The following is a 25,191-nucleotide window of genomic DNA, read 5'->3' on the forward strand; positions in this document are numbered from 1 at the left end:
AGAGTATTCACAGTATCATGCCAAAGATTGTAATTTATATTGCTTAATACACATTTAAATGTCTTTCTCATACTCTTAAATGAATGGGTCATTAGCCATAACTTCAACAGAAGCCAGATGGATTGATTGTGTTGATATGGTCACTTAGTTTCTTACAGGTAATGAGGCCTCTTGGGCATGCTAACAGGTTTCCAAGTTAGGTATACCACATGAGCACCCGAAATGCCACACGAGCACTTTGTGTCATGGCACGACAGATATGCACCTCCTAGGAAACAGAACTGATAGTATATTTCGAATTAATTGTATCACAGTAAATTATTTAAGGTGCTTTCAAAGATGAAATTTTTTTGTAGGGTTTCGAGGTTCAGGAATTTTAGTTAACGCAAAAAAACTAATTGAGTAAGAAATGCCTTGTCAGTATGCTTTACTTTCTTTTTTTTTTCAATAAATGGAACCAATTTCCCTCATTTTTTTATGAGGTAAAACGTTTTAAAATTATATTTAACAGAGAGATTATCTGAAAACTTTGTATGACATATAACAAGACAGCATACCTATGAGGCCATTTTAATATTTCCCGATCATTTTCCAAGCCTTCCCTGGCTGTTTTCATGAAAATTTTCTGGCAATCTATGACGCCCGCAGCTTAAGTGCAATAAAAAAAATATTGTGGTTTAATGCATGCCGAGTACTGCCAGTCCATAATATTTAGATGAAACGAATAACATGTCAGTCACCTGACATGCAGTATTAGATTCAACTGACTTGAATCCCTTGTTTAATAAAGCTGAGAAGGACTTGGGCAAGTTCGTAATTGAAAACTATTCAATGAGTTATCTTTACGGTTCAATACTAGTTTTCTATATCATTTGCTCTGATCACTTATGCCTCTAGTTAACTTTGTTTACCTCTGACTAAAGACTAAATGGCAATATGAATCAGTACCAGTATTATGGTTCGTTATATTACAGTATGATAAGCAATGAGTAAAACGTGAACAAGGTGAAAGCAGGAGACAACGTTTCGACAAGTGGACTTGTCTTCTTCAAGGCCTTCAAGGCCTTGAAGAACAAATGCAATGTCGACGAAGTTATTTCGATAATCTGTGCGTTATCTACTATGAAAAGACCACCAAATGAATAATCTGGCGCTTTTTTTCTTTTCTACAGCGCATATAGTATACAGTCTGTCCAAGACGACGGCACTAGATGCAACAGTAATGAAAACCGGAAAACTTATTACGCACGACAAGGGCTTCATACCATGCACGACTGGCACAATGCGAATCTGCGCCAGCAGCTGCCTAGTGATTAACAGCACGTAAACTACATAACGCCGAAGCATCGAAAGGCGCTTAACGCTTTTCATATAGCCCGAAAGATAACTTCTACTGCTAAACTGTTTATAATAGAGACAAAAAACTAGTTTTCCAACTACCGTCAAACGCAACGCCTTCAGTTCGAAACGTGTAAAGATGCTTCCCGAAGCGACTAATTTATTGTTCTCTAATTTTTTCGGCTAAGTTGCGAAGCTGCGAGTGACTGAGCTTATCGCAGGTTTCATGCTCCAAAAGCGTTTGTTATCATCATCATCATCATCATCAGCCTGGTTACACCCACTGCAGGGCAAAGGCCTCTCCCATACTTCTCCAACTACCCCGGTCATGTACTAATTGTGGCCATGTCGTCCCTGCAAACTTCTTAGTCTCATCCGCCCACCATACTTTCTGCCGCCCCCTGCTACGCTTTCCTTCCCTTGGAATCCAGTCCGTAACCCTTAAAGACCATCGGTTATCTTCCCTCCTCATTACATATCCTGCCCATGCCCATTTCTTTTTCTTGATTTCAACTGAGATGTCATTAACTCGCGTTTGTTCCCTCACTCAATCTGCTCTTTTCTTATCCCTTAATGTTACACCCATTATTCTTTTTTCCATAGCTCGTTGCGTCGTTCTAAATTTAAGTGGAACCTTTTTCGTAAGCCTCCAGGTTTCTGCCCCGTACGCGAGTACAGGTAATACACAGTTGTTATACACTTTTCTCTTGAGGGATAATGGCAACCTGCTGTTCATGATCCGAGAATGCCTGCCAAACGCACCCCAGCCCATTCTTATTCTTCTGATTATTTCAGTCTCGTGATCCGGATCCGCGGTCACTACCTGTATTCCCTTATACCACTTCTAGTGCTTCGCTACCTATCGTAATCTGCTGTTCTCTTCCGAGACTGTTAAACATTACTTTAGTTTTCTGCAGGTTAACTTTTAGACCCATCCTTCTGCTTTGCCTTTCCAGGTCAGTGAGCATGCATTGCAATTGGTCCCCTGAGTTACTAAGCAAGGCAATATCATAAGCGAATCTCAAGTTACTAAGGTATTCTCCATTAACTCTTATCCCCAATTGTTCCCAACCCAGGTCTTTTAATACCTCCTGTAAACACGTTGTGAATAGCATTGGAGAGATCGTATCTCCCTGCCTGACTCCTTTCTTTATTGGAATTTTGTTGCTTTCTTTATGGAGGACTACGGTGGCTGTGGAGCCGCTATAGACATCTTTCAGTATTTTTGCGTACGGCTCGTCTACACCCTGATTGCGTAATGCGTCCATGACTGCTGAGGTTTCGACTGAATCAAACGCTTTCTCGTAATCAATGAAAGCTATATATAACGGTTGGTTATATTCCGCACATTTTCCTATCACCTGATTGATAGCGTGTATATGGCCCATTGTTGAGTAGCCTTTACGGAATCCTGCCTGGTCCTTTCGTTGACAGAAGTCTAAGGTGTTCCTGATTCTATTTGCGATTACCTTAGTAAATACTTTGTAGGCAACGGACAGTAAGCTGATCGGTCTATAATTTTTCAAGTTTTTGGCGTCCCCTTTCTTATGGATTAGGGCTATGTTAGCGTTCCTCCAAGATTCCGGTACGCTCGAGGCCATGAGGCATTGCGTATACAGGGTGGCCAGTTTTTCTAGAACAATCTGCCCGCCATCCTTCAACAAATCTGCTGTTACCTGATCCTCCCCAGCGGCCTTCCTCATTTGCATAGCTCCCAAGGCTTTCTTTACTTCTTCAGGCGTTACTTGTGAGATTTCAGGCGTTACGTCATGGGTGCCACTGGTACTGAATAAATCTCTATAGAACTTCTCAGCCACTTGAACTATCTCATCCATATTAGTAATGATATTGCCGGCTTTGTCTCTTAACGCATACATCTGATTCTTGCCTATTCCTAGTTTCTTCTTCACTGCTTTTAGGCTTCCTCCGTTCCTGAGAGCATGTTCAATTCTATCCATTTTATACCTCCTTTTGTCAGCTGTCTTACGCTTTTTCATTAACTTGGAAAGTTCTGCCAGTTCTATCCTAGCTGTAGGGCTAGAGGCTTTCATACATTGGCGTTTCTTGATGAGATCTTTCGTCTCCTGCGATAACTTACTGGTATCCTGTCTAACGGAGTTACCACCGAATTCTATTGCACACTCCTTAATGATGCCCGTAAGATTGGCGTTCATTGTTTCAACACTAAGGTCCTCTTCCTGAGTTAAAGCCGAATACCTGTTCTCTAGCTTGATCCGGAATTCCTCTATTTTCCCTCTTACCGCTAATTCATTGATCGGCTTCTTATGTACCAGTTTCTTCCGTTCCCTCCTCAAGTCTAGGCTAATTCGAGTTCTTACCATCCTATAGTCACTGCAGCGCACCTTGCCGAGCACGTCCACATCTTGTATGATGCCAGGGTTAGCCCTGGCATCATTTCTAGTCTCGTCATTCGGGCTCCTCCACGTCCACTTTCGGCTATCCCGCTTGCGGAAGAAAGTATTCATTATCCGCCTATTATTCCGTTCTGCAGAGTCTACTAATAAATCTCCCCTGCTATTCCTAGTGCCTATGCCATATTCCACCACTGACTTATCTCCAGCCTGCTTCTTGCCTACCTTGGCATTGAAGTCGCCCATCAGTATAGTGTATTTTGTTTTGACTTTACCCATCACTGATTCTACGTCTTCATAGAATCGTTCGACTTCCTGGTCATCATGACTAGATGTAGAGGCGTAGAACTTTACGACCTTCAATTTGTAGCTCTTATTAAGTTTCACCAGAACAAGACCTGCCACCCTCTCGTTAATGCTATAGAATTCTTGTATGTTACAAGCTATATTCTTATTAATCAGGAATCCGACTCCTAGTTCTCGTCTCTCCGCTAAGCCACGGTAGCACAGGACGTGCCCGCTTTTGAGCACTGTATATGCTTCATTTGTCCTCCTATCTTCACTGAGCCCTATTATATCCCATTTACTGCCCTCTAATTTCTCCAATAGGACTGCTAGACTCGCCTCACTAGATAACGTTCTAGTGTTAAACGTTGCCAGGTTCAGATTCCAACGGCGGCCTGTCCGGATCCAGGGATTTTTAGCACCCTCTGCTACGTCACAGGTTTGACCGCCGCCGTGGTCAATTGCTTCGCAGCTGCTGGGGACTGAGGGGCCGGGGTTTGATTGTTGTATTCATATAGGAGGTTGTGGCCAAGTACTGGGCCAATCCTGCTCTGGTGAGGGAGTGCGTTACCGGTTCTGGTTACCGGGATCAGGCCGCACTCCAGGCCTGTTTATGTAATTTTATCAACACGCGAATTTTCTTTTAGTGCGGTGGAAAATTGCGCGGCACCGGGTTTCGAAACCAGGTCCTCATGCACGCGAGGTGGATGCTCTACCTCTACGCCACCGCTGCAACCACAAAAAGCGTTTGTGGCTGCATATAAATAGATTGGATGAATCTAGATATTTCTTCAAGTCTCGTGTTTTGCTTGAGGTAACTTCCCAAAATTATTTAGATTGGTTGCCAGGAACCTTAAAAATACTGCTGCTTTTAAACTATACGAAAATGGCACCGCACACACTGCTGATGCATGCCCCGCAAACACGGCCTTTCATCCGAGTACGCTAGCAGTTATTCAACTATACGTGTCTGTTGGAAAATTCTTCATGCTAACACAATTTCGAGATATGTACGTAAAGCGTGTCACAAGAATTTCACTACACATGCGGCGCAGCATTAATCGCGGCCGGATCGAACGCCACGATATGAGATCTACCACACTGGCTGCCCAACACACACAATCCGCTTAGTGGCAGCTCATTAACAAGTTAAAACATGGTGTACTTCCTTTTTTACGCACCTAAACTATAACGCTAAAATCAATAAGCCCGAGCGATCGCTCGCCGTAAAACATTCCGTATAGTAGAAGCGAGAACAAGAGTGCGTTATCAAATCATGTCAACGACAAACCGACACTATACCCGAGTCGCCTGCGCTACATGCAGCCGGTTCGCGCTACGAAATGCGCTCACATAATCATGAGCTATTGACGCACAACATCTTTGCTAAAGCTTACCGTTCAGTGTAGTTGATGTGCCACAAAGAAGACACGCATACACACACACCAACATTCAGGCAGACACCGCATACCGCTACAAGCGTTTACGTGCCTGGCGCACTGGCGCACTCGTTGAGAATTCAAATTGACGTTGACGCGGACAGACGGCGCACCGCCGCGCATGCGTAAGAGCTCCGCGCGCCGGGCGTGCGCGCTCCGAGGAGTGTGAGCGCCTGTTTCTTTTTTTCTTTTTTCTCGTTCTCTCTCTCTCTCTCTCTCTCTCTCTCTCTGCGCGCCATGCGCCGCGCCTGAACGGGTTGCTTTTCTTTTCCATTTTTCATCTTTTTTCATGGACGAAGGAAATGCGCTGGCAGGTTTTATTACAAACGCTGTGGGCTATCGTGTGGATGGATGAATGTGCTGTTTGTAAAAACCGTTACAGGGCCCTTCAGACGCTTCAGACGCATTATCGCCAGCGACGATGAGTAATACAGCGTATTTGTAGCATATCTTCCAGCGTACCACCAAATGTGATGCCCGCATGTATGTTAGTGCTAATTTTCCGTTCCGATAATAGGTCAAAGCAATCAGTACAGCATTGAGGTACTCATATGCGTGGCTGCGCAGGAATAGCGCCGGCGAAATACTGGGAGGGCACAGAGAATTTGGCACATATCTTAAGTGAATGAGAAATTTTGATGAGTTTATAGGGCAGGATATCAGTCAACAAAAACCGCCCGATGTTAGTGATGCAGCCGAGATATGAAGACAATGTGAAAAGTATCTGAGAATTGGACGACACACAACGCGCACACCACATGCTCGACATCGGTTCATCGCACACTCACTAAGTCCGCGTTGTCAGCTACAAACATTACGACTCTCTGCGCTGTTAGCTTGATACCTCTTTGGAATCCACTCGTAGCTGAAGTTGGCGTTCATAACATCTATTATCATAAGTGGATCGGCGTTTTGCTTTCCTTATTCTACTGCCGCAAAAGTGATGCTGTGACAACTGTGAAGAATGTCTTGGGATTACCGAGAGCGACTACGTAGATCATATCATGTGGTCCACAAATGCGGAGGTATACACTATGTGTATACTAAAGTCTACAAATAGGCTCTACAGCAATCTCAGCAGTATACAACTTCAGTGGCTTATATCAAACGCAGCTCCGTATTATCCACCGGTACCTGCGCTTGGTTACAGCGTACACGGGTTGGGCCCAGATTAACGATTTTTGTCTATTGTCAATCGATAAACGGCATATAAACCTGAAGCAATAAGAATTTTACAGTATCGGCTGTTTTCTACTTCATCTCACGCCTTACCACAATCGGTATACGGGCTGTTCGCACAAGTTAACAGGACCTTCGGTGACGTCCCACCCTATGGCCTTCATCGGCGGTGATATAGGAAACCGTGGAGAATAATTCGAATTGCAAAGAAGTATACGGGATGTTTCACTCAATTTGAGCCAGACTTTAACATATGCAAATGCTACGTAGCTGGAGAGAACCAGGGTAATGTTGTTTTCCATCGCTTGGCGATACTCAGCTTATTTTTTTTGCATTCCCCTGATTAGATGATTAGTATTAATTGATTTCTCAATTATGTTTATTAGATGTATATTCTCAATGATAAAATTGTAGAGCAACATTAGAAACTCACAATGCAGTTTTCTGTTCTACACGTGCTCCATAGAAGTGTTTTTCCGAGCGTGAAGAAGCCCGCGATTGCACGCAATGTGACTCGAGCGGCCGGTCGCGCAGCAGTGTGTGTGTGTGTGTGTGTGTGCGCGTGTGTGTGGGGGGGGGGTGTTTGAAGAACTACGTAGAGCGGGAATAGACAAGAAGAAATATACACCGTATCGACTCTCGTCTATAGACAGTCTAAAGACGAAGAATGCACAACAATAAATAGAGACTGTATCGACTTTTGTCTATAGGTAGTCTATAGAGGGGCAGTAGACAAAAAAGAAACAAACACTTTATCGACTTTTTTCTATAGACCGTCTATGGACTGCGAATAGACAAAATTAATAGAAATTTTATCAACTTTTGTCTATAGAAAGTCTATAGACAAATAATAGAGAAAAATAAATAGAGGCTGTATAGACTTTCGTTTATATGTAGTGTATAGAGAGGAAGTACACAAAAAGGAAACAAACACCGTATCAACTTTTTTCTATAGACTGTCTATAGACTGCGCATAGACAAAAAGAAATAAAAATATTATCGACTTTTGTCTATACAAAATCTATAGACAAATAATAGAGAAAAATAAATAGAGGCAGTATCGACTTTCGTCTGTAGGTAGTCTATAGAGGGAAGTAGACAAAAAGAAACAAACACCTTATCGACTTTTTTCTATAGACCGTCTATAGAATGCAAATAGACAAAAAGAAATAGAAATCTTATCCACTTTCGTCTATAGAAAGTCTACAGACAAACAATAGACAAAAATAAATAGAGACTGTATCGACTGTCGTCTATAGGTGTCTATTGTGGGAAAGTAGACAAAAAAGAAACGACCATATCGACTTTTTTTCTATAGACTGTCTATAGACTGCGAATAGACAAAAAAGAAATAGAAACTTTATCGACTTCCGTCTATAGACAGTCTATAGACTTTGTATCAACAAAAGTCCAAATCTATAGAAAAGCAAGGTCGTCTATAAAAAGTCTATAGACTTTCTATAGACAGTCTAAAGTCATTTTTGTAGGGGATCCTGACTCTTCTGGGTATTGTACAGGTCAGTATAGAATTCTTCCGCTTCCTTTACCATATCTTCGAGATTGCTGATAATATTAGCCTGCTTATCTTTCAGTGCATACATCTTGGTTTGACCCGCCGTGGTTGCTCAGTGGCTATGGTGTTAGGCTGCTGAGCACGAGGCCGCGGGATCACATCCCGGCCACGGCGGCCGTATTTCGATGGGGGCGAAATGCGAAAACACCCGTGCACTTAGATTTAGGTGAACGTTAAAGAACCCCAGGTGGTCGAAATTTCCGGAGTCCTCCACTACGGCGTGCCTCATAATCAGAAAGTGGTTTTGGCACGTAAAACTCCATAATTAATGTTTTTAAATCTTGGTTTGTCCTATGCCAAGTTTCTTTCTCACTAATTTCAGGCTGCGTCCATTTTTGACGGCTTCTTCAGTCTTTCTTACGTTGTAGTGTCGAATATAATTTATTTTCGCCTTGTTGATCAGCTTTGACAGTTCCGCGAATTCTATCTTATCTCTTGAGTTGGAAACGTTCATTTTTTGTCGTTTCTTTATTAGGTCCTTTGTTACTTGGGAGAGCTTGCCTACTTATTGGTTTGGTGCCTTGCCTCCCACTTCAATTGCTGCCTCTGAAGCCAACCTAGTTACGGTTTCATTCATTTGGTCTATGTCATCATGTCTCTGTTCTAAGGCTGCATATTTGTTTGCAAGTACCAGCCTGAATTTGTCTGCTGCAATGAGTGTCTAAATGACCGTCCTCTCCTGATCATCTACTACTCGGTTCTACAAAATGAAGTTATGGCAGCAGTCAGAGGTCTTATTCAGGAATCCGTTGAGGCGTCCTTCCAGGCTCTATGTGGCGTAATTTTTGGATTCTTTATAGAGCTGCTAGAAAAGTACGTATCGTATACGCTCCTTGATATTTATGACCAGAAAAAGTAGTAGTCTGCATCTGTACAAACTTACCGCACAAGTACTCTATACCATCCTTTAAGCAAAGACAACAAGCTTTTATCAAAATTAACTGATGAGCGCGTGCTTATGCTTAGATATGCTGATGACTTTTCAAGCATTTTATATATTTTACTCAGTAATCTGCAGTGAATAACATTCTGTACGTTTTAAAGCGTTTTCGAGTGATCTGTTTTACATTTGAATTATTTATCCATAACGCTATCCAATTCCTTGATGTGCTGCTAACCTTTACTATAAGGTCACGTATGTTGGTGAAATGTTACTATAGCGAAGGTCATGTTTGCTCGTCGCTCTTGTAAGTGGTGCTGTTGCAGTATGGAGCCTGCAAAAGCTATACGCGTCACAACAACACAATGACTATTTAGTCTGGCAAACTGCTGCATGTGGAAATAAAGAGACCCAAAAAAGAAATTGTTAGGAACATCAACTTTCGACGGGTATTTTAACTATGCATTTAATGACATGAACTGCAGATGTAACTAAGAAAGCGATGTTGGGGAATTTTACAACTGCTTGCAGCAAGCGCACACTAATGTGAAAACTGATATGAAACGTAAAAATGATCTGTGCAAGAGAAAGGAGTGTATTTGGTTACTTTCTGTGCAGGCTACTTCCGAGACCGGATAGGCACCTACGATGGTCTGTATTTCCTGTTGGGAGCCTACAGCTTTCTCATCACCCTCATCTGGATCGTCATATCCATTGTGCAGTACAGCAGAAGCACCAAAAAGTACAACCTCAAGTGAAGCTGCCCAAGCCGTACCCACATCGTTCGGAAGCGCCCACCACCACCAACTGCCATCATCATCATCATATTCATCATCATGTCACTGCATAACTACCCACCATTTTGTGCATACTTCTCATTGCATACAAAGAAACATTACAACTTGTGAAAGCCATTCACGTTGTCCTCGTCTCTGATAAGTATGACAAGTGGTTCTGTCATCAGGCTCAAACAGATGACATCGATCTGCTAGCTCAGTCTGCAAGCAAACAATTTGAGATACGCCAAACAAAATCACTAAATCAGTAAAGACTGAAAATTGTTTACACTTCTTACTGAAAAAATGTTGACTGTTAAGGAAGAAAATTAACGTCAAATTCTCACATCTTGAATTTTGCGCAAAACACGTAGCCAATGACGGTAGTATTTCTATTTATTTATTTTTTCTGCTCTTTCTGGCTCATTAAACTTCCACACAAGGTAAGACTGCTACTAGCAAGTAAAATATCGCGATCCATCAATGTAGCTTTTGACTGACGTCAAGACCCGTCGTGGTGTCTTAACGGCTATGGCGTTTCGCTGCTGAGCACGAGGACACGGGATCAAATGCCAGCCGCGGCGGCTGCATTTCAAGGAAGGCGAAATAAAAAAAACGACCGACGATTACGACACTCCCTGATGCGAAATTTAAGCGCAGCTTTATACTTGTTTTCATTCCGACATGTACTGAGGCAAAAAATTTGAGACCGAAATCACCGCACTCTCTGGCAGTAGGCTAGTGCCACCAGCGCCTTCGCAGAGGGAGAGGCAGTTTGGCAACGCTAGCATGATGAGTGGCATCGGAGGCAGCTGTGGAAGAAGACGACGAAGAAGCGAGCAGTGCACGAACTTGAGGGGCAGTATGGGAACGCTGGCATGGTGAGTGGCATCGGAGCCAGCTGTAGAAGTGGCGTGCGTCTACATGTAGTACAAAAATCCCTCACGTGACCTGATCCTAGGTGCCTAGGACAAGGGACAGGATCATTTAAGGACTTTTGAGAAGGCGCAATGGTGGCGCCAAGTGATGCCGTGGCGCGTTGAATCTCCGGCCGATGCCAATCGCTCTCCGCAGTGGGTTCAGCGGTTCAGTATTTCTTGGCGAAAAGTCGTGCAGTAGTAGTGGTGTGGCATATCGGCTTTTGATCTCAGTGCACTACTGCGGCCGAGAAGTCCAGTCTTAGTTTAGGTTAGGATAAGACGAGATTCGGATTTAAGTCTATAGTTAGAGGCTCACGTTTGTGCAACTCAGTGGTGCTGACGATCGAAATATTCAAGTGGCGTAGCGCCTCGGCAATGCAATTTGCGAACCGGCACTGTGCAGCTGCGTCGCCGTGTTCGCCCTTTTCAGCAGCGTCATCACATCGCACATGCACCTTTACTTGACGGCTGTCGTAGGCGTAGGTATTGTACGTGTTCTTCGCCACGACTTAAGTTACGTAAGTAATATAACGTTTAAGGTGGTGTTTGCTCACAACTGTTCACGCGTCCTTGAAATGGGGCAGCGCATGTTTTCAATCGTGTTGAGCGCAAGTGCGCTATCCGTGACTTCACGTGATTTACTTTTATCGTTGCCTTTACGACAATTATCGCGTAGTGCTGTGAACAAACCGGAGCTTTAGTGACATCACATGGTCGGCCAAAATTACACGAACTAAAATGCAGAGTAGATGTTTAATATTATTGGTACTAAGGGCGCGATAAACACAGTGAGGTGGAGCTTGATACTGTGCCCTGTGATGTTCAGGTGCATCTCTGCCCGTTTTTCGCGCTCATATAGATTTAGCAATGGGACGCAATGTTCTGTTCAATGATGGGACGAATAAATGTGTATATGCGTCTGCAGTAACTTCACCGCAACAGATTTGTGTAATGCGATAAAGCAAAGTGTATTGCTGTGACAGGATGTATGGTAGCCCTAGTTCCAGCTTTGATGTCCCCGTTACCCTGAAGATGCTTCCCCGTCCGCTTTACTATACTCTCAGGTGCTCCTGAACTCTCTATTTGCCGGTATTTTTATTTTCACGTGCTGAATGGTCCCACCGCAATACATATATGTAGTGAGGTGAAGCTTATTAAAGTTACCAAATGCTTTGACAGTGTCACACCTAACAGTTTTAGAATGACATGGCCAATACAACAGCCCAGACCTTCACTTCAACAATTTTATTAGGACTGTCAAACTAACCTTACGGCACAGAAAAACAATGTAAACACCTCAAGAGTTGATTAGCAAGTAATACTGGAAAGCACAAGTCTAGTAGTGGCCAAGGGTGTGGTAAAGTGCTTTAAACACTCAACCGACACACCCTAAGTGCTTAAAAATTTCTAGCATATTAATGCAGGTTGATCAGACTTACTGCGATATTGGCTGCTTTACAATGAAAATAATAGTATTGGATAAGATGATGCAAGCGACTCGTGTGCTGCTTGGTTACGCAAACCACATAGGTCCCAGAAATACCCAAACAGGGTTCTTGTTTACGCATGCTGCTTGCATCCACTAATATAAAGCTCCCTAATGTTGCAGTATAACGAGAGGCTGTAAAAATAGGGCTTTGAACTATACTATTCCAATTTTGTTTCTTCCATACTCATACAACCTAAACACTGCGCTGTCGTGACAGCATCTGCCTAGCTCATTGACACATCTTGCGAGAAAAGCAGTGATCACTCAGGTAGAGTTGCCTGTCCTAATATTCTTCCAAGAATTCTTTAAACAGTTCATTTTTTATGCACGAAGCATGTCATGCCCAACTAGAAAATTAACCAAGCAATAAGCTACTAGAAGTAGCTAAACAATCGGCAGTCTTCTGAAGTCAGCTTGATTTGCAGCTCCTAAAATTGGCTATTATTGAATTAGGGCAAGGAAAGAACAGCTTGAATAAATATATGTCTCATCAGAAAGTTGTGGTGGTGTGCTGCAGGCTAAGGCAGTGAAAGGAAGCCGTTTTGGCATTGGTCTACCTCTGTCCCAAAACCAGGCGCCGTAGCCGAGGCGACTTTACTTGGCTTTTACATCTTCAAATTCGCGTTTCCGAGCACGGAATACTCAGTCGAGGTGAGCTGAATGCACATCGCCCACATTGGGGATGCAAAGACGTACGGCCAAGAGGATGCCACCTTGACGAAGCAGACACCACAGACCTCAAATTAACAAATGACACCAACTATCCCAACTGCCACACCCGCCATTAAAACCAGAGTGGCAGTACACATACCTAACATGGGCAACTGGGGCCTTCATCCAGAGTGTCAGTGCGACTCTGTCCCAAGCGGCAGCGAGAATTATCCAATATAATACTTGATGTAGGGGTGAAAATGTGCCACATTAACAAAATCAGGGTTTCAGGCTGAGACCATTTCCGTTATGCACTTGAGTCTGCAGAACGTGAAGGTGTTGAAGAATCGCTAGCAACACGCATCCTTTACACACTGCAAAGAGCTGCATGCGAACTAGAACTTACTGGGGAAACATCCAGCCCTGACAAGCATCTCCTGCAACTTTGGGGTAAGCAAGCCAAGCTGCATACTGCATACTTAAATTGTGGCTGCACGCAACAAACCCTGATCAATCTTCTGCACAAGACTAAGCGGGCAAGATGTCATGCTAAGAAACTTGCCAGAGACCAGTGGATGGACCACTGCGCGTTATTTGAACGTATAGGTATAGGTAAGTTGTGACACACTCTCGGCTATAACAGTATGAGCCGAATACTGTAATACTATTGAAAACACGCTGCTCGATCTTCAGTGCACAAATGAGAAACTTGAGGAATAAGTTGCAGATGCATTCCCCGACCACCTCACAGTGACTGACCGTCACCTGAGTTGTATGCACCTCAATGACCACGTGCCAAGGAAGGAATGGAAAGCATTACAATGGCAGAACCTGTTGTTGCTCTCGAGCATGTCGACACTTAAAGCGCACGTGGCAAAGATGGAGTCATTTTGCAGATGTTGAGGAATCTTGACGAAACGAGGAAGCAAGCACTATTGCTTGGAATCAATGAAATCTGGAATATTGGGATACCCCACAGAGTGGAAAGACTTGGTCATGATGCCACTACCGAAACCAGGCGAGAAACCTGACACCATAGTGAACCTTTGATCACTCTCACTCACATTGACAGTGTGCAAATTGACTGAAGGAATGTGCCTCGTGAGGCTGAACCACCATCTGGGAAACACAAGACTATTTCCACCTGTACCAGATTGGTTTCTGGCCTAAGGTTGAAATGTGTGACAATAGCCTCTTTCTCCATCAAAGCATCGCCAATACCAGCCGCTTCGGAGGAAAGATATATGGGTTTTTAGTCACAGTAGAACCAAGAAGGATGCTGAGCACAGTCTGCAACGAGGAGGTACTGGTGGCCTTTCGTGAAGCCTGCCCAGGCCTTAGGGTGACCAGTATTGCCAAAGCCTCTTATGCAACCAAGTGTTTGAAATATGAAGTTACAGTGAACAGCCAAAGACTCTTACCAGCTGCACAGGTGTAAATGCAGGTAAAACCCGGACTAGCACACTTGGTTGCAATAGTGATTCGCTAATGAGCTAAGAAGGTGACTTAACAGTTGGCGATAAGGTATACCGAATGCAGGTATGTGCAGTATGTATATATACGGTTAGGCCGAAACAGATGCATTTTCTCTAAAGCAATATCAAAAGCTCTGTTTTTTTTTTTTTTTTTTTTTCAAGATGCCACTCGTGCTTTAGGTAAGTGTGCACGGGGTTATCTAAAGCTGCATAGGCAAAATGACAACTAGATACAGCTGTTAAGCGTAATATTTTTTCTGTGCTAAATTCTTGCTCCTTGAACTCATTCGAGATGATTAACTGTAGCATCAAAGTAGTGGACCACTACCAGAACAAAGGCATGTAGTGTGCCCATCTCAATTCTTGTGCATATGCCAGTCTTCTTTTTTTACAGCAATAGCTGCTATGGGCTAACTCCCCTGGTTGTTCTAATGACTACTGGTGTTGTCACTGGAATTCTCAAATTTCTTGCTAGAATATTGCAAATAAAGTTCTCATTGTGCTGCGAGGATTCAAACATACGATAAAAAGATTGGCAGTCCGCAATTCTATATTTCAGCCACTCTGCTGAAAGTACAGCCGTGGTAAATACTGATCCTGGAGAGCGCAATCAAGCCAACAGGTGCCATGATTAGCTAACACCTGCTCAATGTCTGCATACTGTATATAGAGCTGGCGTCCCCGCCTTCATGTTCTTACTCATCACTTTCCCACTTGTGAAGGCAGTCCTATGTTAAATTTTCTTATTACATGTAATGACAGTGATTGGGTGCATCAGCTTCATTAATCTTCTTCTAGTGCTTGGCTTCTCAGATTTACTGTATGGGGCTGTTGTGTCGTGTTTTCCTCAAGCACAGCGCGAGACCTAGCAATGGGTAGGCCAAATATAGATTTGAGAAAACCGAAACGAATTCAGCAGTAAGAAGCTAAAGGGTTGTTTTGGTGGAAACCAGTGGCCAAGTCCGGATATGAAAGAAGAGAAAGAAAAGTCGAGTCTTTCCACTTCAACACTGGGAGGCACAACTCCCACAAATAAATATGACTCGTACTTATTTTATTTCTTTAAAGGAGCTTACTGACTTGCATTGACAAGTGTTCACTTCAACAAACACTGCATGAAGCAAGCTTCCTGTGCATATTTCACCAGCTACTGCATCATTGTTTCGCATTATGAGTGAAACTGCAATTTTCTTTTGCCACAATTTGCCTAATTTTGTGTTTTGCAGAAGGGTGTTAGCAGTGCTATTAAGGCACTTAACTACTCGAGGATAGTAGTAGAGAAAAAAGGTAAGAAAGCAGTGGCTTGTCGTACGTAGACTATGCATACACCTGGTGCTCTTATGGTCACTTTTCCTTATCTGTAAACCATTCTAAACAAGAAAAGCTTATACACAATTACTGTGCAAAGTCAGACCAAAACTAAACCAGAGGTATCCTTGGTAAGCAAGGTATATTTATTTGGTGACTTTTTGCGGCCCTGCTATTGAGCTTTCTTTCCTGTTATGTTGTGCAGGTTCATAAAGAAGTGACGAGACAGATTGACAATTTTAATCATTGAAAGACTTAGCGAAATCTTTCTTGGGTTGTTTTTTCTTGGTTTCAGACTGCACATTGCACTTTCAGGAATGTTTTCCTTGTTTTTGCTTTTGTTTCAATTAGTTTATGGGGAGGGCATGTAAACATCTTTTACACCATGTCAAGTATGTGGTGCCATAGTGTTCTTGGATGGAGTCTTGCCCTTTCATTCTGTACACTATAATGTCTTTTTTTCTGTGTCCAAGGCCATTTTACATTTCAGTACGAGTGTAGCATTTTGCTAAGTTTTACCTCTGTCACCCAAGCTTGAAAGCTTGCTGCCCACTGCTGGTGGCATACTTGCAAATTACATTTTTTTTCAATAAAAGGAAGATTGTCACTTATCCTGTGCACTGGTTGTCTTTGTCTTCTTAAATTGCAATTTGTTGCCTATTTTTGCTCTTTTGTTGCGTTTCAGATTAGGTATGGCTATCATAGTTGACATCATTTAACCATATTGCACACAATGTGGATATGTACTTGCATTATATGGACGCCATAAACGTAATAAATAGAAGTTAATAATTCACGAACAGTGCCTTTGCATGGTGGCGCAGCCATGAATTGTAGCTATAACGCACCAGCGCTGCAGGTAGCACTGCTTGTGCAGAATATTGTTCAACTCTGAAAACACTGCTTTCAAACATCATTGTTCTTATCTGGATTTGTATAGCTCCAGTTCTTGTGAACAACACACACCTGATGGAAGGGTAGCTTGCACCTGCAGTTGGGGCCAATGAATAGCCAAATTTCTGCCCGTTTTCATGTTATTAGCATGTTAGTAAAGGCAGTCATATTTATAGTGACCTGTTTGCCCAGTGTAGAAGCTGCTGCGGGGTGTCAGGATCTTGTACACGTCTTCAGCTTTGCAGGGGACACAGCAGCTATCATGTAGTTTGTCACAGGCAGTGTCTTCGGGGCAAGTTGAGCTGACCCACTTGCAAAGGAAGAACCAAGCTTGTTGGATATGAAGTAAACCGCCTGCACACTCAGTGGCCTTCTTCATTTTGTATGACATATGTAGTTATAGCGACCCTTGTTTTATGCATTTCTTGTCCAGCAGCGGTCTTTTGCTTTTGAAACACTCAGGATAGCTTTCAGCAAGCTGGACACGAATAACACTGAAAAACCAGCAGATGTTAATCATTGCACTTATCATGCAAAGCTTCTTACAGTACGGTGAGGACATAAATAAATGAGGGTGTTCCTCAAGGCCTTGTAGCACATGTCATGACTTTGGAGCAACATGATGTACAGCACTTTTTTGATCGCATACTATAGGTTCAGCAGGTGTGGCCATGGTTGAAGTGCAGCGCAAAGTCAAGAAAACAGATATCTATGAGCAGCACCCTGGTAAAGGAGAGGCTGGGAAAACTAGTGGGAAGCTTGTTGAACATCTGGCTGACCCTGTTGCTGGCTCATCGGGCAAAGTGTGAAACAAGAGAAGAAAGTCATCAACACACCAGAAGGTTTTTACATATATTTACATATATTACATATATTTTACATTACCTGGTTAATCCTGCCAGTAATCATATGTTTGTCTCAAAGATTAAGCCATGCATGTCTAAGTACATGCCGAAATAAGGCGAAACCGCGAATGGTTCATTAAATCAGTTATGGTTCCTTAGATCGTTTCTTCCTACTTGGATAACTGTGGCAATTCTAGAGCTAATACATGCAGTGAGCCTGAAGCCCTTTGGGCGACGGGTGATATTATTACACCAAGATCGATCGGGTTTCGGCCCGTATTGTGTGGTGACTCTGGATAACTTTGTGCTGATCGCATGGCCACGAGCCGGCAACGTTTCTTTCAAGTGTCTGCCTTATCAACTTTCGATGATGGGTTACTTGCTTACCATGGTTGTTACGGGTAACGGAGAATAACTGTTCGATTCCGGAGAGGGAGCCTGAGAAACGGCTACCACATTCAAGGAAGGCAGCAGGCGCACAAATTACCCACTCCCGGCACAGGGAAGTAGTGACGAAAAATAACAATACGGGACTCTTTTGAGTCCCCGTAATTGAAATGAGTACACTCTAAATCCTTTAATGAGGATCAATTGGAGGGCAAGTCTGCTGCCAGCAGCCGCGGTAATTCCAGCTCCAATAGCGTATACTACAGCTGCTGCGGTTAAAAAGCTCGTAGTTGGATCTCAGTTCCAGACGAGTAGTGCATCTACCCGATGCGACGGTTCGGACTGAACATCATGCCGGTCCTTTCTTGGTGCACTTCATTGTGTGCCTCGAGAAGGCCGGTGCTTTTACTTTGAAAAAATTAGAGTGCTCAACGCAGGCGAGTCGCCTGAATAATCTTGCATGGAATAATAGAACAAGACCTCGTTTCTGTTCTGTTGCTTTGTGGAATACGAGGCAATGATTAAGAGGGACAAACGGGGGCATACGGGGGGGGGGGGGGGAGGTATTGCGGCGCTAGAGAACATAGAAAACACATTTAACACAACCAATTGCATACTAGAGCACCAAATTATATCACAAGACACTTCGAAGACTGGGCAGTACCGACACCACGGTCAAACTATGGGAAACAGTGTCTGAGGTATACATTACCCACACTCCTAAAGTATTGCAATTCGGTTCGTTTCAATCTCAATCTTTTCCCTTCGTCTCTCAATGAGCTCCGGCTAATGTATGTGATTGCTTTGTAATACTTGTATGACCATTCTATGTGTATTTTTTCATTGATGATCTTCGTGACTTTTTGAGTAATGTATACGATGTGCAATGTTATGTATGTACGGTATACATGTGTATATTTTGAATGAATGAAAGAATGTGGTGCTGCCTCTGCCCAAATGAGGGATGGTGGACTTGTCAAGCTGTCCAATGGACAGCTTTTCTTCCGCCATATGTACCTTACATATATGTACCTATATATGTGTACAATATGTACAATATGTACCTTACATATATATGTACAATATGTACCTTACAAGATGGAAAATAAACTTTCATTTCAAACTTTCATTTCATTTCATACACTGTGTTAAGGTTCTCAGGCATGTCTCTGTCATAACACGTCAAGTCAGTCCGCAGGCTATGCACGACCAACTACTTATGCCTTCTGTTCGGACAAAGAACTGCTCATTGTAACTGACGAGGATGGAGTGGGCAAAAAACAAAAACAGCAGCTCCATTAATCTGGTTTCACTGGTATCAGCAGTGTTTTGTAAGTGTGCATCGCCATACTCCCCACTGCCTTCTTGGGTGACATCAGCAAGTACCAGCTTGAGGCAAGGGGTAATAGACGTATCTACAAGCTAAAATGCATGCGTGCATAGAGAGCACATTGTGTCCAAAAAGTAGGCACTTCACAGGGGCAATGGAGAAGCAACAGATTATTGACAGTGGGCAAAGACAGGCTTCTCTGCTACTAAACACCCAACACTGTTGCCATGTAACACCTCTGAAACAATCCTCCTAAGAGAGGAAATCATCCTTGTGCATCCATAAAGCGGGCAGACAGGCAAAGCCCCTTCAGCAATGCTGCCAGCTTCGAAAGGCCCACATGGCACATCCTGAATGCTTCCTTCTGAGACTTTGCTGGATGCAAGCATTCTACTGTACAAAAGTTGTCATTGAGAGCACAGTTGGTATGGTGGCAATATAGTTCAGAAGCGATTGCAACAAAGCTCTCTTTCTAGATGGTCTAGAGGCTCACGGAGCTCATGGAGCGACACCATGAGACAAGCAAGGTGACTGAATGCCTCCGAGACCTTGTTCGTTTATTGCATTGTTCTGTTAGTAACAACCATGAGACCTCAAAAGCAACAAGCTCAAGTTCGGCACTCGCGTGGTTACTGTGGAGGATCCATAATGAAAAGCACAAAAACAGAAAACTCAAGGGAAAGGATAAAGCACCATTTAATACTTAGTATTGCTGCAGCCCACCCCTTTTTTATTTTGTGTGGTCGTGCTATATGCTTTTTTACTATACATAGGCATGAGCTTCTCCTGTGCACAGCTTAGTGCAGAGAGCATAGGTGATATTCCCAAGCTTAATCAGTGTCTGATTTTTATACACACCATGTGCTGGCTCAAAGAGGCACGAAACACTTTAATGGAAGCTTCTAGTAGAAAAAGTGCCCGGAATAAAAAACAAAGATGCTGTGCTGCAACTGTCTTGGCAACACCTTGTCCCCTTAATAAAAATTGTGCTTTCATATCAACTTCAACCCTCCAGTTTAGAGTAAAGTACCAGTGCACTTATGAACAACGAATCAATTCTCAAAGAGTATGTGCCATAAGCATGGGCATGAATCCGCATTGTGCTCCTGCATTGAAGGTGAATAATGCGTTCCATAATGGTGAATGTGCTTTAGTAAGCTTTCTTGCAATATGAATTTGTAATGTACGAAGAATTGTCAATGAAGCTTACCACGAGAACAGATGCACTTGCAAATTACATCACAATTGAATATAATGAGCACAGTGTAAACCTATGTGCCCTTTCCACTTTTAGTATGCTTTACTGCACGATGCTTATTTCCACCCCTGTATTGCGTTGTAAAAAGCCACAAAAGAAACCATGCATAATTGGGCTTTTTTAAGATTATCTTTCTCGCAATACGACAATGTTTCGCGGTGAAGCCCAAGCAATGTACTGCGGTGAAGCATACTAAAAGTGGAAAGGGGCCACTGTCACTGGACATACTGGACATAATAAGAGCTCTTTAATTATACACTCGCGCACCTGCCGGCTCTCAGGTCGCCTAAGTAGACATACTATGCTGGGCTATAGCGGCCCCCTCCCACTTTTAGTATGCTTAACCGCGTAACTAAAATGTACTGCGGCGAAGAAGCAGTACATTTGTATCGAGTGAATGAACAAATGGTTTTTACAACAGTACAGAAATAAACGCGCACCATGCATCAGTCTACCACACGGAAGAAAGTAATTTACTACAGACAAACGCAAAGAACACAGACATATGCCTCGTTTTACACTCGGTCGTCATGCAAATGACATATAGCATGGAAAAACGTGAACATGCTGTGTGTTAGCATTGTAAGCTTCATACTAGGCAAGGGGCACACCACAATCCCGCGACAGCCGCTAATGAGACCAAAACGGGAGCACATGTCTGTGAACACGCTAATGGAGCACCTAAGCCACTCTGCTCTTCCACCACCCCCGCTGCACGACTGCACCACCCGTTTCAAGCACAGCACACCAAACACACATTCCGCACTGAACAGTGGGCGGTCGACGCAGTCGCATTTACGTGACTTGTAGCGAGCAGCACATCCCTCGATGTCCGTTAAGCAAAGTCGGACACGGCGACGCCACATCGCGGTTCACGGAACTTCGCTGCCGAGGCGATAGGCCACTTCGGCATTTCAATTGTCACCACAGCCGCGTCATCAAGGAAGCACGGGTCACACAACGCAGATTCTGTACTGTACTGCTCACCAAGGCCAAAGCGGCACTGCCGCACCACCACTACTCACGGCTTTCCGCCAAGTAACACAGAACCTACAACCAACACACAAGCAACGCAAGCACAATCACGTGAGTTGAACAACGCGTTGTCCAGAAAACGATCACGCCGAGGACGAACACGCCACGGCGTCGCTCGGCGCCACTATCGCGCCTTCACAAAAATCCCTAAACGAACCTTTCCCTAGGCACTTAGGATCAGGTCACGCGAGGGATTTTTGTAAGACATTTAGACGCACGCGTGGAAGCGGACGACGACGAAGGCGCGAGCAGTGCACGAATGCGAGGGGCAGTATGGGAACGCTGTCATGGTGAGCGGCATCGGAGCCAGCGGTGGAAGTGGACGACGACGAAAGCGCGAGTAGTGCACGAGCGCGAGGGGCAGTATGGTAACGCTGGCATGCTGAGCGGCATTGGAGCCAGCTGTAGAAATGGACGACGACGAAGGTGCGAGCATTACACGAACGCGAGGGGCAGCATGGGAACGCTGGCATGGTGAGCCGCATCGGAGCCATGTGGAAGTGGACGACGACGAAGCCGCGAGCAGTGCACGAACGCGAGGGGCAGCATGGGAACTGGCATGGTGAGCCGCATCGGGGCCAGTTGTGGAAGTGGACGATCGACGACGAAGGCGTGAGCAATGCACGAAGGCGAGGGGCAGTATGGGAACGCTGGCACGGTGAGTGAGATCGGAGCAAGCTCTGGAAGTGGACGACGACGAAGGCGCGAGCAGTGCACGAGCGCGAGGGGCAGTATGGGAACGCTGGCATGATGAGCGGCATCGGAGCCAGCCGTGGAAGTGGACGACGACGAATGCGCGAGCAGTGCACGAACGCGATGGGCAGTATGGGAACGCTGGCATGATGAGCGGCATCGGAGCCAGCTGTGGAAGAGCACGACGAAGACGCGAGCAGTGCACGAACGCGAGGGGCAGTATGGGAACGCTGGCATGGTGACCGGAATCGGAGCCAGCTGTGGAAGAGCACAACGAAGACGCTAGCAGTGCACGAACGCGAGGGGCAATATGGGAACGCTGGCATGGTGAGCGGCATCGGAGCCAGCTGTGGAGGTGGACGACGACGAAGACGCGAGCAGTGCACGAACGCGAGGGGCAGTATGGGAACGCTGGCATGGTGAGTGCCATCGGAGCCAGCTGTGTAAGCGGACGACGACGAAGGCGCGAGCAGTGCACGAACGCGAGGGGCAGTATGGGAACGCTGGCATGATGAGCCGCATCGGAGCCAGCTGTAGAAGAGCACGACGAAGGCGCGAGCAGTGCACGAACGCGAGGGACAGTATTGGAACGCTGGCATGGTGAGCGGCATCGGAGCCAGCTGTGGAAGAAGACGACGAAGGCGCGTGCAGATGCACGAGCGCAAGCGGTAGTATCAGAACGCTGGCATGGTGAGCGGCATCGGAAGCAGCTGTTGAAGACGGCGAGGAACGCGCGAGCAGTGTACGAGCGTGAGAGTATATGGGAACGCTGGCATGATGAGCGGCATCGAAACCAGCTATGGAAGACGACGACGACGAACGCGCGAGAGCGCGAGTGCAGTTACGCGGAGTGACGCCAACGAGCCTGCTGTGGTAAGATCCCTAGAGGAAACAAGTTCACAATGTAGCGACGCTCGTTGTTCGTTAAGCGGTGTTACGATCGGCCTGCGGGGGTACTGACCTCCGAATATCTCCCAGCCCGCTGCTACGAATCGCTTCGTGAAGCCAACAATACGCCTTCTTCGGACTGCTCCACGGCGCCAGCAAGGCTAGCCACGTTTGGCGGACCGAGTATTGTTAATTCGGTGTCGCCTTCACGATCTAATTGGAGGAAGGGGACTCGTGGAAAAGGGTGTTTTCAGGCGCTTTGTCACGGCCCCCAGTAATCGTCAGTAGTCTGACAGACACAGCTGCTAACTGCGGGGTCATCTCAGTAATCAAAACGCGCCAGCTTGAGTCAAGCGTGGCAAACCCTGTCTACGAGGCCCCTCTCTGCTCGGTGTGGTCAGTGAAACAAAAGGCCGGAAGTGGGTGTGTGAGCCCTTGCCTTCAAAGGCGGGTCCTTCGACGACTTCGAACGCTTGATTGGACGAAGGTTGGATGGCAGGGAGGAAAGAGGGGGTTTTAAGCAACCGTTTTCGGCTCATCGGTGCGCTTCGTTTCAGTGTTGCTAGACTGATTAAATGTAATGTTCTCCAGCCTTCATGTAAATATTGTAAATAAATTCCGTAGTCCTAGTTCTCAATGAGAAAATGTTCCTCCCTTCAACCACGTCGTTAGCATGGTTGAGTCGGACGACGGCATGGGCCAGCTACCACTTTTTACATGCCCGACTCCAACTCGTACAGCCGTCCTCCTCCCTTTTGCGCTTACTCTCTCTTTTCTACTTCATTCGAGTCTGTGATTAGCGCAATGCTTGAACGTGATGTGCTAAACGGCTAGAGGTGATATATTGCAAAAGGTTCAAAACTACTGCGCATGCGCCAATAATCTGGTCGGATTTTTGCCGCAAGGCGTATACACTGTAAAAACAGTTGCACCCTTTGGGGTGTATATCTGTCACAAAACAATAATCATCTGTCTTGCTTGCGTTTCCTTTCTTGAAAACGCTGCACTCACTACTTTTCTGCCGAGAATGCTCCGTCATGCTGAAAACGCGCATGCCGTTCGTGACTTGGAAGTACCGCGTTCGCCGCGTTAAAGGAGGGAAATGCGAGCAAGACAGATGACTATTATTGTTGAGGGGCAAATATACACCCCAAAGTGTACAACCGTTTTTAGAGTGCAGTCGTAGCCAAGACATACACTCTAAAAAAGTTTACATCCTTTTTTATTTATTTTATTTATTCATTTTATTTATGCATACTGCAGCGCAATTTGCGCTATAGCAGGAGTGGGTTGAGAAAAGGTACAGAAAATGCATAGGAGTATACAGCGGTATACACAAGTGAACACTTTTACAAAAGAGCATTGATGAAAGGAAAATACACAGGAAGTTATACAAATGCTACCGGGCATGGGTGAGCACGATTATGCATCTCGGATGGCGGTTGCAAAAATTCGGGATGAGCATGAGCGAATGGACCCAGGTAATGAATTCCAGTCTTCGATTGAGCTGGGGGAAAAGCTGAATTTGAACATGTTAGTACGTGCGTAGTAGGATATCAAGTTTAGGTCATGATGTCTTCTCGTTGATGATCCTGGCGCGAAGTTAATGTAATTATCATTTGAGAGCCTAACCAAAGAATTGACAATGCAATGCAATAATTTTAATGATTCGACACGGCGACGGGAAGAGAGCGTGTTTAGGTTCATGGAAGAAAGTGTTGAAGAGGGCGAAAAGTCGCGATCGTAACGATGACATATAAATCGCACGGCTTTTTTCTGTATTGCTTCTAGCTTATTATTCTCTAACTGCTTATGCGGGCTCCAAACTACAGATGCATAATCAAGAACAGGGCGGATTAGATATTTATACATTAGTAACTTTGTGTCTTTAGGAGATCGGGTTAGCGTTCGCCTCAAGTAACCTAATTTTGTTAGTGCTTTACTGCATATGTAATCAATGTGTTTAGACCATGACATATGTTATGCGCAAAAATATGGTATATATATATATATATATATATATATATATATATATTGCCACGACAAACTTGGTGACATTCAAGTTGCGCGCCCTTTGCATTGGGCACTGTGCACGCCGTACAGTGGTGTTGTTCAGTTACAACAGGCAGCGATCTTCGTGGCACGGGCAGCCAGTTGGACCCGGCTCGCATGCGCC

At 44.6% G+C, this 25,191-nt stretch overlaps 1 protein-coding gene across 1 annotated transcript in view; it reads left to right on the forward strand.

The window, feature by feature from the left end:
- The window catches only part of LOC126520925 (monocarboxylate transporter 12-B-like), a 117,369-nt gene extending 101,064 nt beyond the window's left edge, over nucleotides 1-16,305 (forward strand). Inside the window, exon 5 of the mRNA XM_050169754.3 lies at nucleotides 9,685-16,305. Within this exon, the coding sequence (XP_050025711.1) occupies nucleotides 9,685-9,824 (140 nt within the window). The 3' untranslated portion in view covers nucleotides 9,825-16,305. The remainder of the gene's footprint in view (nucleotides 1-9,684) is intronic.
- The last annotated feature ends 8,886 nt before the right edge of the window (nucleotides 16,306-25,191 follow it).

This window comes from Dermacentor andersoni, chromosome 3 (assembly GCF_023375885.2).
Source record: "Dermacentor andersoni chromosome 3, qqDerAnde1_hic_scaffold, whole genome shotgun sequence".
Taxonomy (NCBI): Eukaryota; Metazoa; Arthropoda; class Arachnida; order Ixodida; family Ixodidae; genus Dermacentor; species Dermacentor andersoni.